Genomic DNA, 14,925 nt, shown 5'->3' with positions numbered 1-14,925 from the left:
TGGGTAGACGCGCTCCTGGGTAGACGCGCTCCTGGGTAGACGCGCTCCTGCTCCTGGGTAGACGCGCTCCTGGGTAGACGCGCTCCTGGGTAGACGCGCTCCTGGGTAGACGCGCTCCTGGGTAGACGCGCTCCTGGGTAGACGCGCTCCTGGGTAGACACACGCTACTGGGTAGACACGCTCCTGGGTAGTAGACGCGCTCCTGGGTAGACGCGCTACTGGGTAGACGCGCTCCTGGGTAGACGCGCTCCTGGGTAGACGCGCTCCTGCTCCTGGGTAGACGCGCTCCTGGGTAGACGCGCTACTGGGTAGACGCGCTACTGGGTAGACACGCTACTGGGTAGACGCGCTACTGGGTAGACGCGCTACTGGGTAGACACGCTACTCTTGATGAGAGAACGACCGATAATCGGCCAGGCTTACACGTTGTGTCGATATTGGCCTTTTCTAATCTTTTGACTATCAGCCCTTCTCTATTGGCTTTGTGGATAGTCCCTACACATGGGCAAAACTGCTGCTATGCTAGCTGAGAAAGTTAGCAGCAGCAGCAGCAAGCTAGCTCATTCTCCAACAAAGGTACAGTATTGCGAAATGGATGAATTGGACCAAAATCGAACTCCTGTTGCAAATATTAATTTAGTTAATTCACTAATAAGGCTTGTGTCGACGTGCCCGCACATGCATGCAATAAGCACGTTAGCTAGCTATGTGACCTGTTAGCAAAGATTACAATATCTAACTCTTTCATCTGTGGCGTTAGCTAGCTCGCTAGCTAGCTATATTAGCTACTATGCTAGCTAGATGGCTAGATAAACATGGTGCTAAGATATCAGATCGGAGCTAATAGCCAACGTAGCTAGCTAACATCAGCTGGTTATAATTTTGAACATGCACCATTTTCGGTAATGAGCCATCTGATTTGCGGTGTAACTTCAGCTATTTACTGGTGTGCTGATCTGACCAGACTCAATCATATCCGTAAATTGACAGTTGATAGTCGGATTAGATGATTGTGGTAATAGGGGAAAGAGGAAGTGTTTTAAAATGTGTAACTAAAAGTTGCCAATAGGTTTAGCAACCGAACAATCTTCCTGCATGTTTATGGACCAAGAAAGCTTCTCAAACTATGGGCAGATTTGAGTCAGAACGTGCATCGTCATTTCATCTTTTTTCCAACCCTCTGCAGCCTTGTTAGATATTATGTACATTAATGGCTTGCTGGCAAATGTCATCGCCATTGAACTAGTTATCATAGCAGCAATAAACAGTAGCAAGTGATATGAGCCATGGAGAGAGAGAGAGATGTGAAAAGGGGAGGAGATAGCCTCACTCTAGCCAATCGTAGCAGTAGGATCAAGTTACAACCCGCCCATTTCTTGACAGATTTCAATTGGCTGGTTCAGCTGACAGCTGAAAAACACACTTTTTCCCCCCACAAATCATGACGTTAAGTAGGACCCATTTGCATTGAACAGATGTTATTCTATATTGTCTAACAAACAGCAGTGCCTATATGATGTCCTTCCATACAGACCTGCTGGAGTGACGCTTCTATGCAAATGTTGTTGATCAGTAGGCTAATAAGTCCCAAATGAAAAGGCAAAACAGACCGTTTCATCTGTAGCACCATAAACTGATCAGCCAAAACAAGATCAATAACTTAATGCATGCACACACTCCTATTGAATATGCATTCACCTGTATTGTGAGTAGGCCTATCTTCATTTAACCAATTTATCAAGAGTTGTCATTCAAATTAAATTATTTCCATTATCAGATGAGAAATAACAACTTTCACCCCCACGTGTTGTTTAACAACATCTGATAAATCAGAATAGGGAACAAGCTCGATTGCACATTCGATGACGCCTTCTCAGTATGGATGAGTAGTACATTGATATGTGTTGCTTCCTGCATATCTTTCTACTAAACAGTACGTTCTAAATAGTATGTAGAACGATTAGCACACAGTACGTCGTTTTAGTAAGTAGTGGGGCCAGACAAGATTCGGGACACGGAGGCTCAAAAAAAAAAAAAAGGACACATTTAAGGTAGGTCCCGCCCCGTTTGGTTCCTAGTGAATACACCCCAGCAGAGAACCCAGAAGGGAGAGGAGATGGGTACCTTGCCCGTTGGCCTGTGTGCTCCCTGGGGCGCCGCCGGTTGGCGTCATGGGGGCCTGGGGTTGCTGTTGGTACTGGGAGTAATACGCTGCCCAGGCCGCTGCGTTGGCGTCAGCTGCAGCTTTACCTACAAAATCACTAACACACGTTAGATACGTCCCGGGTTGCCTTACCTAAACCACACAGGTTAGATCTGCATTCTGGATAACAGCGTCTGCTAAATGATGTACATGTAAACATTATCTTCGGGCAACACAGAAAAATGGCACAAATCAACACGGAGGAGCTGAGTGCTATAAACACACTAGTAAATGTATTTTCTAGGAAAAAGGGCCATTTGTTTGACATTTATTTTAGACCAATAAAATGTTTTTTGCACAGCAGATCTGCACAAAAACCAAAATGGGTACAAAAGTGCTGAAACAGACGGTGGTTGTTCTAAAGTCTCACCAGGATCAGGCTGTCCCTGCTGCCATTGGGGGAAGCCGTTGCCCCAACCCTGAGGCTGGTAGGGAGCAGGAGGACCACTGAGAGGAGAGGAGAGAAACTGTCACCACACCATACAAGCCCGTGTCCGGCCGTTTAACTCACCGCACAAGTCATTCAAGATTTTACATCCAGCTTTTCTCCTAATTGATCACGTGGCAAATTATCTAAAATGAACATAAAAAAGCAAAAAGAGCAACCAAGATATGTAACCATCAGTAGGAAGGAGAGCCGTCAGTAGAAGAGATCTTACTGTGGTCCTGGGGGTCCCTGGTTGTAGGGGCCGGGGTTGTAGGGACCCATCTGAGCAGGAGGTCCAGGAGGGCCGGGTGGTCCGTGGGGAGAGGGACCTCCGTGGGGACCTGGTGGGCCGTGAGGACCACCCATTGGACTGACTGGACCCTGGCGAGGTGGACGGGACAGCGGTGTCAAAACCGGGTACTAGACCGATGACTGACAACCACTAGAACTAGTCATGTTAAAGTGAAACGCTTTAGACAGCTGAGAACTAAGAACAAAAAGATCAGAGGCTTCAGTGCTCGCTGATTACCGACCAGCCATCTCTTCTCGACACTAACGTCCAGTGACTGAGCGTCACATAGATATGCTACAGACACCCGAACACTGAAATCCCCTCACCCCGATCTTCTCCTCGACCAGCTGTCGTGCGTAGTCGATCTGTTGGTGCGATCCTCGGACAGTGAACATCTTGATGTTGGGGTCCGAGTTGGGCGGGGGGTTCCTCTGTAGCTCAATACGAGCCCCAGACTGCTGGCTGATGCCCTTGATGGTCTCTCCTCCTGGAGAGGGACAGAGGGGGAAGGAGGTTAGAAACGGTCCTACTACAGAGACATGATCAGGACATCATGGAAAATAAGTAAGCCTGAATGTTGGCTAGGGGATCGTTTTAAGTTCATATATATATATATGAATGGAGGACGCAATCACGAAAAGACATTCCAGAAAGAGATCCAAGATCTAGACTTGGGGTGAGTGTGAGAAGGGGAACGACCCCACCACCGGTTCTTTGGGTGGTGGGACAGAAACCCTCTGCCTTGTTCTGGGGCAGCTGTGGAGACAGACCCTCTACTACAGAGAGAGAGCTGAGAGGGGGACCAGCTGCCCACGATTAACAAATATATTATTAGGTCACAATATTCTCACCGTGCCAGGCATGAGGGAGAAAAAAAATAAATACGAGCAAACCATCTTTCCTTTAAGTTGGTCAAATCTACTGAGAAACGTGTATTGACGGTCCTGGACTGGGCTGAGTCAGCTTTTGGCAGTGCTGTAGTACTCCAGTTAACGGGGTAGTGGCTTGAAAACAACCCTGGTTTGAGGTTAAGGGGGTAGTGGCTTGAATACAACCCTGGTTTGAGGTTAAGGGGGTAGTGGCTTGAATACAACCCTGGTTTGAGGTTAAGGGGGTAGTGGCTTGAAAACAACCCTGGTTTGAGGTTAAGGGGGTAGTGGCTTGAAAACAACCCTGGTTTGAGGTTAAGGGGGTAGTGGCTTGAAAACAACCCTGGTTTGAGGTTAAGGGGGTAGTGGCTTGAATACAACCCTGGTTTGAGGTTAAGGGGGTAGTGGCTTGAATACAACCCTGGTTTGAGGTTAAGGGGGTAGTGGCTTGAATACAACCCTGGTTTGAGGTTAATGGGGTAGTGGCTTGAATACAACCCTGGTTTGAGGTTAAGGGGGTAGTGGCTTGAATACAACCCTGGTTTGAGGTTAAGGGGGTAGTGGCTTGAATACAACCCTGGTTTGAGGTTAAGGGGGTAGTGGCTTGAATACAACCCTGGTTTGAGGTTAAGGGGGTAGTGGCTTGAATACAACCCTGGTTTGAGGTTAAGGGGGTAGTGGCTTGAATACAACCCTGGTTTGAGGTTAAGGGGGTAGTGGCTTGAATACAACCCTGGTTTGAGGTTAAGGGGGTAGTGGCTTGAATACAACCCTGGTTTGAGGTTAAGGGGGTAGTGGCTTGAATACAACCCTGGTTTGAGGTTAAGGGGGTAGTGGCTTGAATACAACCCTGGTTTGAGGTTAAGGGGGTAGTGGCTTGAATACAACCCTGGTTTGAGGTTAAGGGGGTAGTGGCTTGAATACAACCCTGGTTTGAGGTTAAGGGGGTAGTGGCTTGAATACAACCCTGGTTTGAGGTTAAGGGGGTAGTGGCTTGAATACAACCCTGGTTTGAGGTTAAGGGGGTAGTGGCTTGAATACAACCCTGGTTTGAGGTTAAGGGGGTAGTGGCTTGAATACAACCCTGGTTTGAGGTTAAGGGGGTAGTGGCTTGAATACAACCCTGGTTTGAGGTTAAGGGGGTAGTGGCTTGAATACAACCCTGGTTTGAGGTTAAGGGGGTAGTGGCTTGAATACAACCCTGGTTTGAGGTTAAGGGGGTAGTGGCTTGAATACAACCCTGGTTTGAGGTTAAGGGGGTAGTGGCTTGAATACAACCCTGGTTTGAGGTTAAGGGGGTAGTGGCTTGAATACAACCCTGGTTTGAGGCCTCTGTCCTACAGTGTTTTAGCTCCGTGTGTGCTGCCTCTACCTTCTCTGTGAAAGTATCAAATATGTTTTGTAAAAGTCTTACAACCTTAAAAAAATATATATAAAAAAAAAACACTGAAAAAGGGGTCCTATAAAGCCCATAGGCGTCGTTAGCTCAAAGTTCACCTACCTTTGCCGATGATGAGTCCAGTCTTCATGGTAGGGACGGTGAAGGTGAACTCCTGCAGTCCGCCTGGAGGAGCCATGTTCCAGTTACCGCCCCCGTTACCCCCCCTGCCTCTCCCCCTGCCCCCTCCGTTAGGCCCCCCCGGCCCCCCCTGCTGGACACTCCTCAGAAGGTCAGAGATGATCTCTGCTGCATGCTGGGACTGGTCTGGAGGACCTATGATCTGGGCTATCCTCTCGGGGGTACTGCCGTCATCTGGAGAGAAGAAGAGGGGAGAGAGAGAGAGGAGAGAAAAGGGGCTTTAGGGATGATGTCAGCATTTCCCTTTGCCCTCCGGCCTAAAAGGGGTTAGTTTCTAGTGGTTTCCATTGTCAGACTAAGGATATGCAATTCAACCCTGGTAAGCTGCACTGTCAGTAAAGTCTCCCTCTAGTGAGCCACTTAACTGTATATTGAAACTGAGTCTGACTAAGTGTAACTTCTGATGGGTTGGCAGTCCAATATAGTACACAGGAGGGTTAACCAGCGTCGTCCCGGTTTGGCCGGTGGAGGCCGTCATGGCTTAACCAGCGTCGTCCCGGTTTGGCCGGGGTACGCCGTCATGGCTTAACCAGCGTCGTCCCGGTCTGGCCGGTGGAGGCCGTCATTGGAAATAAGAATTTGTTCTTAACTGACTTGCCTCGTTAAATAAAGGTAAAATAAATAAAAAACCATGGAGAGGGGTCAGGTCAAACTAACTACAGCCATGGAGAGGGGTCAGGTCAAACTAACTACAGCCATGGAGAGGGGTCAGGTCAAACTAACTACAGCCATGGAGAGGGGTCAGGTCAAACTAACTACAGCCATGGAGAGGGGTCAGGTCAAACTAACTACAGCCATGGAGAGGGGTCCGGTCAAACTAACTACAGCCATGGAGAGGGGTCAGGTCAAACTAACTACAGCCATGGAGAGAAGTCCGGTCCAGATTGAAGTTCATCATCACTGGACAATCAGGTCAGAGTGAAGAATGTTGAAGTCATCCCTCACACCGTCTACACTCTGAACTTGGACTGCCCAACCCTGTTCCTGGAGAGCCACAGTCCTGTAGGTTCAGTCCAACCCTAATCTAGCACACCTGATTATAATAACTAGCTGGTTGATAAACAATCAGGTTAGTTACAACTGGGATTGGAGCTAAAAACCTACCGGAGCGTAGCTCTCCAGGAGCAGGGTTGGAGAGCCCTGCACTGAACCAACTTTCTTTTTACAAGCACAGATTGTCAGTCACCCCTCACCTGGTTTGAACTGGATCCTGACTCCAGTGTCGCTCTGGATTTTCTTGATCATCTCTCCGTTTCTCCCGATCACGATTCCCACCGCAAACCTGGGGACAGGAACCTAAGGAGAGAGGACAGGCCAGGTTAGAAGTCAACCCAAACCTGGGGACAGGAACCTAAGGAGAGAGGACAGGCCAGGTTAGAAGTCAACCCAAACCTGGGGACAGGAACCTACGGGAGAGAGGACAGGCCAGGTTAGAAGTCAACCCAAACCTGGGGACAGGAACCTAAGGAGAGAGGACAGGCCAGGTTAGAAGTCAACCCAAACCTGGGGACAGGAACCTAAGGAGAGAGGACAGGCCAGGTTAGAAGTCAACCCAAACCTGGGGACAGGAACCTAAGGGAGAGAGGACAGGCCAGGTTAGAAGTCAACCCAAACCTGGGGACAGGAACCTAAGGAGAGAGGACAGGCCAGGTTAGAAGTCAACCCAAACCTGGGGACAGGAACCTAAGGGAGAGAGGACAGGCCAGGTTAGAAGTCAACCCAAACCTGGGGACAGGAACCTAAGGAGAGAGGACAGGCCAGGTTAGAAGTCAACCCAAACCTGGGGACAGGAACCTAAGGAGAGAGGACAGGCCAGGTTAGAAGTCAACCCAAACCTGGGGACAGGAACCTAAGGAGAGAGGACAGGCCAGGTTAGAAGTCAACCCAAACCTGGGGACAGGAACCTAAGGAGAGAGGACAGGCCAGGGCCCAGTTCCCCGAAAGCATCTTAAGGCTACGTTAATCGTTAGAACCTTTGTAGGAGCATCGTTCAATCTCCCAAGCAGGTTCCCCAAAACCAGTGTTAATCTAACCCCTGTCATAATCGAACCCCTGCCTCAGACCACTCTAGAAGTACGTGGTCAGATGCTTTCTACCCTCCTGCGTCACTTTATACACAGAAGATCACCGATAAAACACGTGATTCTGTCTCCGTGACCGCCGATTACGTCAGAACATAGTTCCCTACAAATACAAAGTTGCCAATGTCTTCGCAAATTGATACAAACAAGCTACATAAAAAAAATGATGCATTAAAATATAAAACAGTAGGCTATAGGCCTATTTCAAATCATATTGAAATACATTTCATGTTCATTTGAATTGAATTCTATTTTGCTACTTGTAGGTTTCGGTCTGTAATTTGTCTCAATATATTTCATGATGTGTAGCCTAACGTGTGTACAATGTGTCAAATCTGTGATTTAGTGCATTATTATAGACTAATCATTAGAACGTAGGCGGTAATATCGCTCTAGGAGCTGATCCGTGGTCAGTATTGTGAAATAATTATAATGTTAAGGAAAGATTTGAATGGAGAAAGCTGATCCGAGAGCAGCGCTCCCTTTCTTTCGACCCTGTCAGTATCTCCGCTATGCCTCAACGACACACTCGGTGAGCGTTCTCTCAGCCGTGGTGTTTTGGGAAACGCAGGTTACGTCTTCGGCCGTTATAAGAAAGATGCATCGTAAGTCTAAGTTCCATCGTTATCGGGAAACCGGGCCCTGGATAGAAGATAAACGGACACACATTAAACATAAAGCATGCCATTACATAGTCTCCTCCCAACCCAGTTGGCAGGTCCAATCTTTACAAACAGATGTTGATACTGAAAAGGTAGACTCAGCGAGATGTTGCATGCTCCATATCTGCAGTGCTGCTCGTTGAGTCACTGAGTCTACCTTGTCACTGAGTCCATTGTGTGGCAGTAAAGACCGTGTAGCATGAGTGTTAATGTAGACTTACATCCAGGCCCTCTCCTCCTCCTCCTCCTCCTCCTCCTCCTCCTCCCCCTCCCATCCTGGAGCCGTACTCTCCTCGCTGCTCCCTGAAGCCTTGTTCTCTGATCAGCTCCATCACCATGTCTTTGGCTTGCTGAAGAACAGAGACGACACCAGTCAACATGACAGTATCCTGGTAACAGCACCAATCAGTCAACACGACAGTATCCTGGTAACAGCACCAATCAGTCAACACGACAGTATCCTGGTAACAGCACCAATCAGTCAACACGACAGTATCCTGGTAACAGCACCAATCAGTCAACATGACAGTATCCTGGTAACAGCACCAATCAGTCAACATGACAGTATCCTGGTAACAGCACCAATCAGTCAACATGACAGTATCCTGGTAACAGCACCAATCAGTCAACATGACAGTATCCTGGTAACAGCACCAATCAGTCAACACGACAGTATCCTGGTAACAGCACCAATCAGTCAACACGACAGTATCCTGGTAACAGCACCAATCAGTCAACATGACAGTATCCTGGTAACAGCACCAATCAGTCAACATGACAGTATCCTGGTAACAGCACCAATCAGTCAACATGACAGTATCCTGGTAACAGCACCAATCAGTCAACACGACAGTATCCTGGTAACAGCACCAATCAGTCAACACGACAGTATCCTGGTAACAGCACCAATCAGTCAACATGACAGTATCCTGGTAACAGCACCAATCAGTCAACATGACAGTATCCTGGTAACAGCACCAATCAGTCAACATGACAGTATCCTGGTAACAGCACCAATCAGTCAACATGACAGTATACTGGTACCATGTCCAGGTGACAGCACCAGTCCTCTCTGCACCACTAACATACCAGCTGTAAGTAACACCAGTCCTCTCTGCACCACTAACATACCAGCTGTAAGTAACACCAGTCCTCTCTGCACCACTAACATACCAGCTGTAAGTAACACCAGTCCTCTCTGCACCACTAACATACCAGCTGTAAATAACATCAGTCCTCTCTGCACCACTAACATACCAGCTGTAAGTAACACCAGTCCTCTCTGCACCACTAACATACCAGCTGTAAGTAACATCAGTCCTCTCTGCACCACTAACATACCAGCTGTAAGTAACATCAGTCCTCTCTGCACCACTAATATACCAGCTGTAAGTAACACCAGTCCTCTCTGCACCACTAACATACCAGCTGTAAGTAACACCAGTCCTCTCTGCACCACTAACATACCAGCTGTAAGTAACACCAGTCCTCTCTGCACCACTAACATACCAGCTGTAAGTAACACCAGTCCTCTCTGCACCACTAACATACCAGCTGTAAGTAACATCAGTCCTCTCTGCACCACTAACATACCAGCTGTAAGTAACACCAGTCCTCTCTGCACCACTAACATACCAGCTGTAAGTAACACCAGTCCTCTCTGCACCACTAACATACCAGCTGTAAGTAACACCAGTCCTCTCTGCACCACTAACATACCAGCTGTAAGTAACACCAGTCCTCTCTGCACCACTAACATACCAGCTGTAAGTAACACCAGTCCTCTCTGCACCACTAACATACCAGCTGTAAGTAACATCAGTCCTCTCTGCACCACTAACATACCAGCTGTAAGTAACACCAGTCCTCTCTGCACCACTAACATACCAGCTGTAAGTAACACCAGTCCTCTCTGCACCACTAACATTCCAGCTGTAAGTAACATCAGTCCTCTCTGCACCACTAATATACCAGCTGTAAGTAACACCAGTCCTCTCTGCACCACTAACATACCAGCTGTAAGTAACACCAGTCCTCTCTGCACCACTAACATACCAGCTGTAAGTAACATCAGTCCTCTCTGCACCACTAACATACCAGCTGTAAGTAACATCAGTCCTCTCTGCACCACTAATATACCAGCTGTAAGTAACACCAGTCCTCTCTGCACCACTAACATACCAGCTGTAAGTAACATCAGTCCTCTCTGCACCACTAACATACCAGCTGTAAGTAACACCAGTCCTCTCTGCACCACTAACATTCCAGCTGTAAGTAACATCAGTCCTCTCTGCACCACTAATATACCAGCTGTAAGTAACACCAGTCCTCTCTGCACCACTAACATACCAGCTGTAAGTAACACCAGTCCTCTCTGCACCACTAACATACCAGCTGTAAGTAACATCAGTCCTCTCTGCACCACTAACATACCAGCTGTAAATAACATCAGTCCTCTCTGCACCACTAACATACCAGCTGTAAATAACATCAGTCCTCTCTGCACCACTAACATACCAGCTGTAAGTAACACCAGTCCTCTCTGCACCACTAACATACCAGCTGTAAGTAACACCAGTCCTCTCTGCACCACTAACATACCAGCTGTAAGTAACATCAGTCCTCTCTGCACCACTAACATACCAGCTGTAAGTAACACCAGTCCTCTCTGCACCACTAACATACCAGCTGTAAGTAACACCAGTCCTCTCTGCACCACTAACATACCAGCTGTAAGTAACACCAGTCCTCTCTGCACCACTAACATTCTAGCTGTAAGTAACATCAGTCCTCTCTGCACCACTAACATACCAGCTGTAAGTAACACCAGTCCTCTCTGCACCACTAACATACCAGCTGTAAGTAACACCAGTCCTCTCTGCACCACTAACATACCAGCTGTAAGTAACACCAGTCCTCTCTGCACCACTAACATTCTAGCTGTAAGTAACATCAGTCCTCTCTGCACCACTAACATACCAGCTGTAAGTAACACCAGTCCTCTCTGCACCACTCACCTGGACTTTAAATGGTTCTCCAGAGATGCGTAGAGGTTTGTCTGCTCCTGTATTCTGAGGCCCTTCCTGGATCATCACCATCTTGACCCCGGCTCTCTCCTGCAGCTGTTTGATGGTCTCTCCTCCCTTCCCGATGACCAGGCCAGCCTTGGAGGCAGGGACCAGCATCTCCTGAACAGACATACCAGGACCGCCGGCGTCGTTGTGGTGGAAGGCTGGAGTAGGACGACCCTTATCAACGATCTCTGTCAGCAGCCTCTTGGCAGCTCTGGTTGGGGACAAAAAACATGGGAAAATGAGGCTACTGCATGGACAGTGAGACTATGGCTCCAGAAAGGAACCAGCCCTACTACACATCAGGGAAAAAGAGTCAGCTACGGTCTCTGATGAGGGCCAGAACTACGACAGTGGAAGTATCAACTAATGTAATGTCACCACAGAGAACAGCGCAGCGAATAGAGGAGAGAGAGCAGCGAATAGAGGAGAGAGCAGCAAATAGAGAGGAGAGAGAGCAGCGAATAGAGGGGAGAGAGAGCAGCGAATAGGCGGAGAGAGAGCAGCGAATAGGCGGAGAGAGAGCAGCGAATAGGCGGAGAGAGAACAGCGCGGAGAGAGAGCAGCGAGGAGAGAGAGCAGCGAGGAGAGAGGGCAGCGAGGAGAGAGAGCAGCGAGGAGAGAGCAGCGAATAGGCGGAGAGCAGCGAATAGGCGGAGAGAGCAGCGAATAGAGGAGAGAGAGCAGCGAATAGGCGGAGAGAGAGCAGCGAATAGAGGAGAAAGAGCAGCGAATAGGCGGAGAGCAGCGAATGGCGGAGAGAGAGCAGCGAATAGGCGGGGAGAGAGCAGCGAATAGGCGGAGAGAGAGCAGCGAATAGGCGGAGAGAGAACAGCGAATAGAGGAGAGAGAGCAGCGAATAGAGGAGAGAGAGCAGCGAATAGAGGAGAGAGAGCAGCGAATAGAGGAGAGAGAGCAGCGAATAGGTGGGGAGAGAGCAGCGAATAGAGGGGAGGGAGCAGCGAATAGAGGAGAGAGAGCAGCGAATAGAGGAGAGAGAGCAGCGAATAGAGGAGAGAGAGCAGCGAATAGGCGGGGAGCGAGCAGCGAATAGAGGGGAGCGAGCAGCGAATAGAGGGGAGCGAGCAGCGAATAGAGGGGAGAGAGCAGCGAATAGAGGGGAGAGAGCAGCGAATAGAGGGGAGAGAGCAGCGAATAGAGGGGAGAGAGCAGCGAATAGAGGGGAGAGAGCAGCGAATAGGCGGGGAGAGAGCAGCGAATAGGCGGGGAGAGAGCAGCGAATAGAGGGGAGAGAGCAGCGAATAGAGGAGAGAGAGCAGCGAATAGGCGGGGAGAGAGCAGCGAATAGGTGGGGAGAGAGCAGCGAATAGAGGAGAGCGAGCAGCGAATAGAGGAGAGCGAGCAGCGAATAGAGGAGAGCGAGCAGCGAATAGGCGGAGAGAGAGCAGCGAATAGGCGGAGAGAGAGCAGCGAATAGGCGGAGAGAGAGCAGCGAATAGAGGAGAGAGAGCAGCGAATAGAGGAGAGAGAGCAGCGAATAGAGGGGAGAGCAGCGAATAGAGGGGAGAGAGCAGCGAATAGGCGGGGAGAGAGCAGCGAATAGGCGGGGAGAGAGCAGCGAATAGGCGGGGAGAGAGCAGCGAATAGAGGGGAGAGAGCAGCGAATAGAGGAGAGAGAGCAGCGAATAGGCGGGGAGAGAGCAGCGAATAGGTGGGGAGAGAGCAGCGAATAGAGGAGAGCGAGCAGCGAATAGAGGAGAGCGAGCAGCGAATAGAGGAGAGCGAGCAGCGAATAGAGGAGAGCGAGCAGCGAATAGGCGGAGAGAGAGCAGCGAATAGGCGGAGAGAGAACAGCGAATAGGCGGAGAGAGAACAGCGAATAGCGGAGAGAGAACAGCGAATAGAGGAGAGAGAGCAGCGAATAGGTGGAGAGAGAGCAGCGAATAGGTGGAGAGAGAGCAGCGAATAGGCGGGGAGAGAGCAGCGAATAGAGGGGAGAGAGCAGCGAATAGAGGAGAGAGCGCAGCGAATAGAGGAGAGAGAGCAGCGAATAGAGGAGAGCGAGCAGCAAATAGAGGAGAGAGAGCAGCGAATAGAGGAGAGAGCGCAGCGAATAGAGGACAGAGAGCAGCGAATAGAGGACAGAGAGCAGCAAATAGAGGAGAGAGAGCAGCGAATAGAGGAGAGAGAGCAGCGAATAGAGGAGAGAGAGACGACAGGAGAAGAGAAATATACGTACTGTATTGAGTCTGGGGATCCCGTCAGTGTCACCAACCTATCAGGCGTCCCTCCACTGTCTGCAATACAGAGAGATGAAGAGGACAGTTCATGTACTGATTATGACAAGGGGCTTCGAGTCTCATGACCTGGAAAAACTCTGGGCCTTAGTTACAGGTCTGTGCATCAAACAATACAAGGATGTATGGATAAAAGTGTCTGCTAAATGGTGCATTTTATTATATTACATATAAGTTCAGTATGTCTGGGGTTCAGGAGATCTTAGTTCAGTATGTCTGGGGTTCAGGAGATCTTAGATCAGTATGTCTGGGGTTCAGGAGATCTTAGATCAGTATGTCTGGGGTTCAGGAGATCTTAGTTCAGTATGTCTGGGGTTCAGGAGATCTTAGATCAGTATGTCTGGGGTTCAGGAGATCTTAGATCAGTATGTCTGGGGTTCAGGAGATCTTAGATCAGTATGTCTGGGGTTCAGGAGATCTTAGTTCAGTATGTCTGGGGTTCAGGAGATCTTAGATCAGTATGTCTGGGGTTCAGGAGATCTTAGATCAGTATGTCTGGGGTTCAGGAGATCTTAGATCAGTATGTCTGGGGTTCAGGAGATCTTAGATCAGTATGTCTAGGGTTCAGGAGATCTTAGATCAGTATGTCTGGGGTTCAGGAGATCTTAGATCAGTATGTCTGGGGTTCAGGAGATCTTAGATCAGTATGTCTGGGGTTCAGGAGATCTTAGATCAGTATGTCTGGGGTTCAGGAGATCTTAGATCAGTATGTCTGGGGTTCAGGAGATCTTAGTTCAGTATGTCTGGGGTTCAGGAGATCTTAGATCAGTATGTCTGGGGTTCAGGAGATCTTAGATCAGTATGTCTGGGGTTCAGGAGATCTTAGATCAGTATGTCTGGGGTTCAGGAGATCTTAGATCAGTATGTCTGGGGTTCAGGAGATCTTAGATCAGTATGTCTGGGGTTCAGGAGATCTTAGATCAGTATGTCTGGGGTTCAGGAGATCTTAGATCAGTATGTCTGGGGTTCAGGAGATCTTAGATCAGTATGTCTGGGGTTCAGGAGATCTTAGATCAGTATGTCTGGGGTTCAGGAGATCTTACCGGGGGCGATCTGGATTTTGCAGCCCGACTCCTGCTGCATGCGGGATATCTGTTCTCCTCCTCTGCCAATAACTGGGGTAGAAAATATTATTATTACCAACCCCCATCTATTATTATTATTATAACCAACCCCCATCTATTATTATTATAACCAGCCCACATCTATTATTATTATCATTATTATTACCAACCCCCATCTATTATTATTATTACCAACCCCCATCTATTATTATTATAACCAGCCCACATCTATTATTATTATCATTATTATTACCAACCCCCATCTATTATTAATATTATTATTACCAACCCCCATCTATTATTATTATTATTATTATTGCCAACCCCCATCTATTATTATTATTACCAACCCCCATCTATTATTATTGTTGTTATTATTATTATTATTATTATTATTATTATAACCAACCCCGATCTAT

General features: G+C 48.4%; 1 protein-coding gene across 4 annotated transcripts in view; it reads right to left on the bottom strand.

Moving 5' to 3' along the window:
• Positions 1 to 14,925, bottom strand: part of LOC311146197 (far upstream element-binding protein 1-like) — a gene marked incomplete at its 3' end in the record, with an annotated part of 37,596 nt that overhangs the window by 8,620 nt on the left and 14,051 nt on the right. For all 4 annotated transcript variants that reach the window (XM_084182701.1, XM_084182700.1, XM_084182702.1 and 1 more), the window contains exons 5-14: positions 14,486 to 14,557; positions 13,385 to 13,442; positions 11,131 to 11,398; positions 8,335 to 8,463; positions 6,564 to 6,666; positions 5,293 to 5,544; positions 3,249 to 3,409; positions 2,863 to 3,011; positions 2,574 to 2,650; positions 2,125 to 2,250 (exon numbers count right to left, since the gene is read on the bottom strand). In XM_084182701.1, coding sequence (XP_084038827.1) covers positions 2,125 to 2,250; positions 2,574 to 2,650; positions 2,863 to 3,011; positions 3,249 to 3,409; positions 5,293 to 5,544; positions 6,564 to 6,666; positions 8,335 to 8,463; positions 11,131 to 11,398; positions 13,385 to 13,442; positions 14,486 to 14,557 — 1,395 coding nt within the window. The remainder of the gene's footprint in view (positions 1 to 2,124; positions 2,251 to 2,573; positions 2,651 to 2,862; positions 3,012 to 3,248; positions 3,410 to 5,292; positions 5,545 to 6,563; positions 6,667 to 8,334; positions 8,464 to 11,130; positions 11,399 to 13,384; positions 13,443 to 14,485; positions 14,558 to 14,925) is intronic.

The sequence above is a fragment of the Coregonus lavaretus genome (assembly GCF_964263955.1).
Source record: "Coregonus lavaretus genome assembly, chromosome: 19".
Taxonomy (NCBI): domain Eukaryota; kingdom Metazoa; phylum Chordata; class Actinopteri; order Salmoniformes; family Salmonidae; genus Coregonus; species Coregonus lavaretus.
The sequence above is the reverse complement of the archived record's forward strand: the minus strand, read 5'-3'. Positions and strand labels throughout refer to the sequence as shown.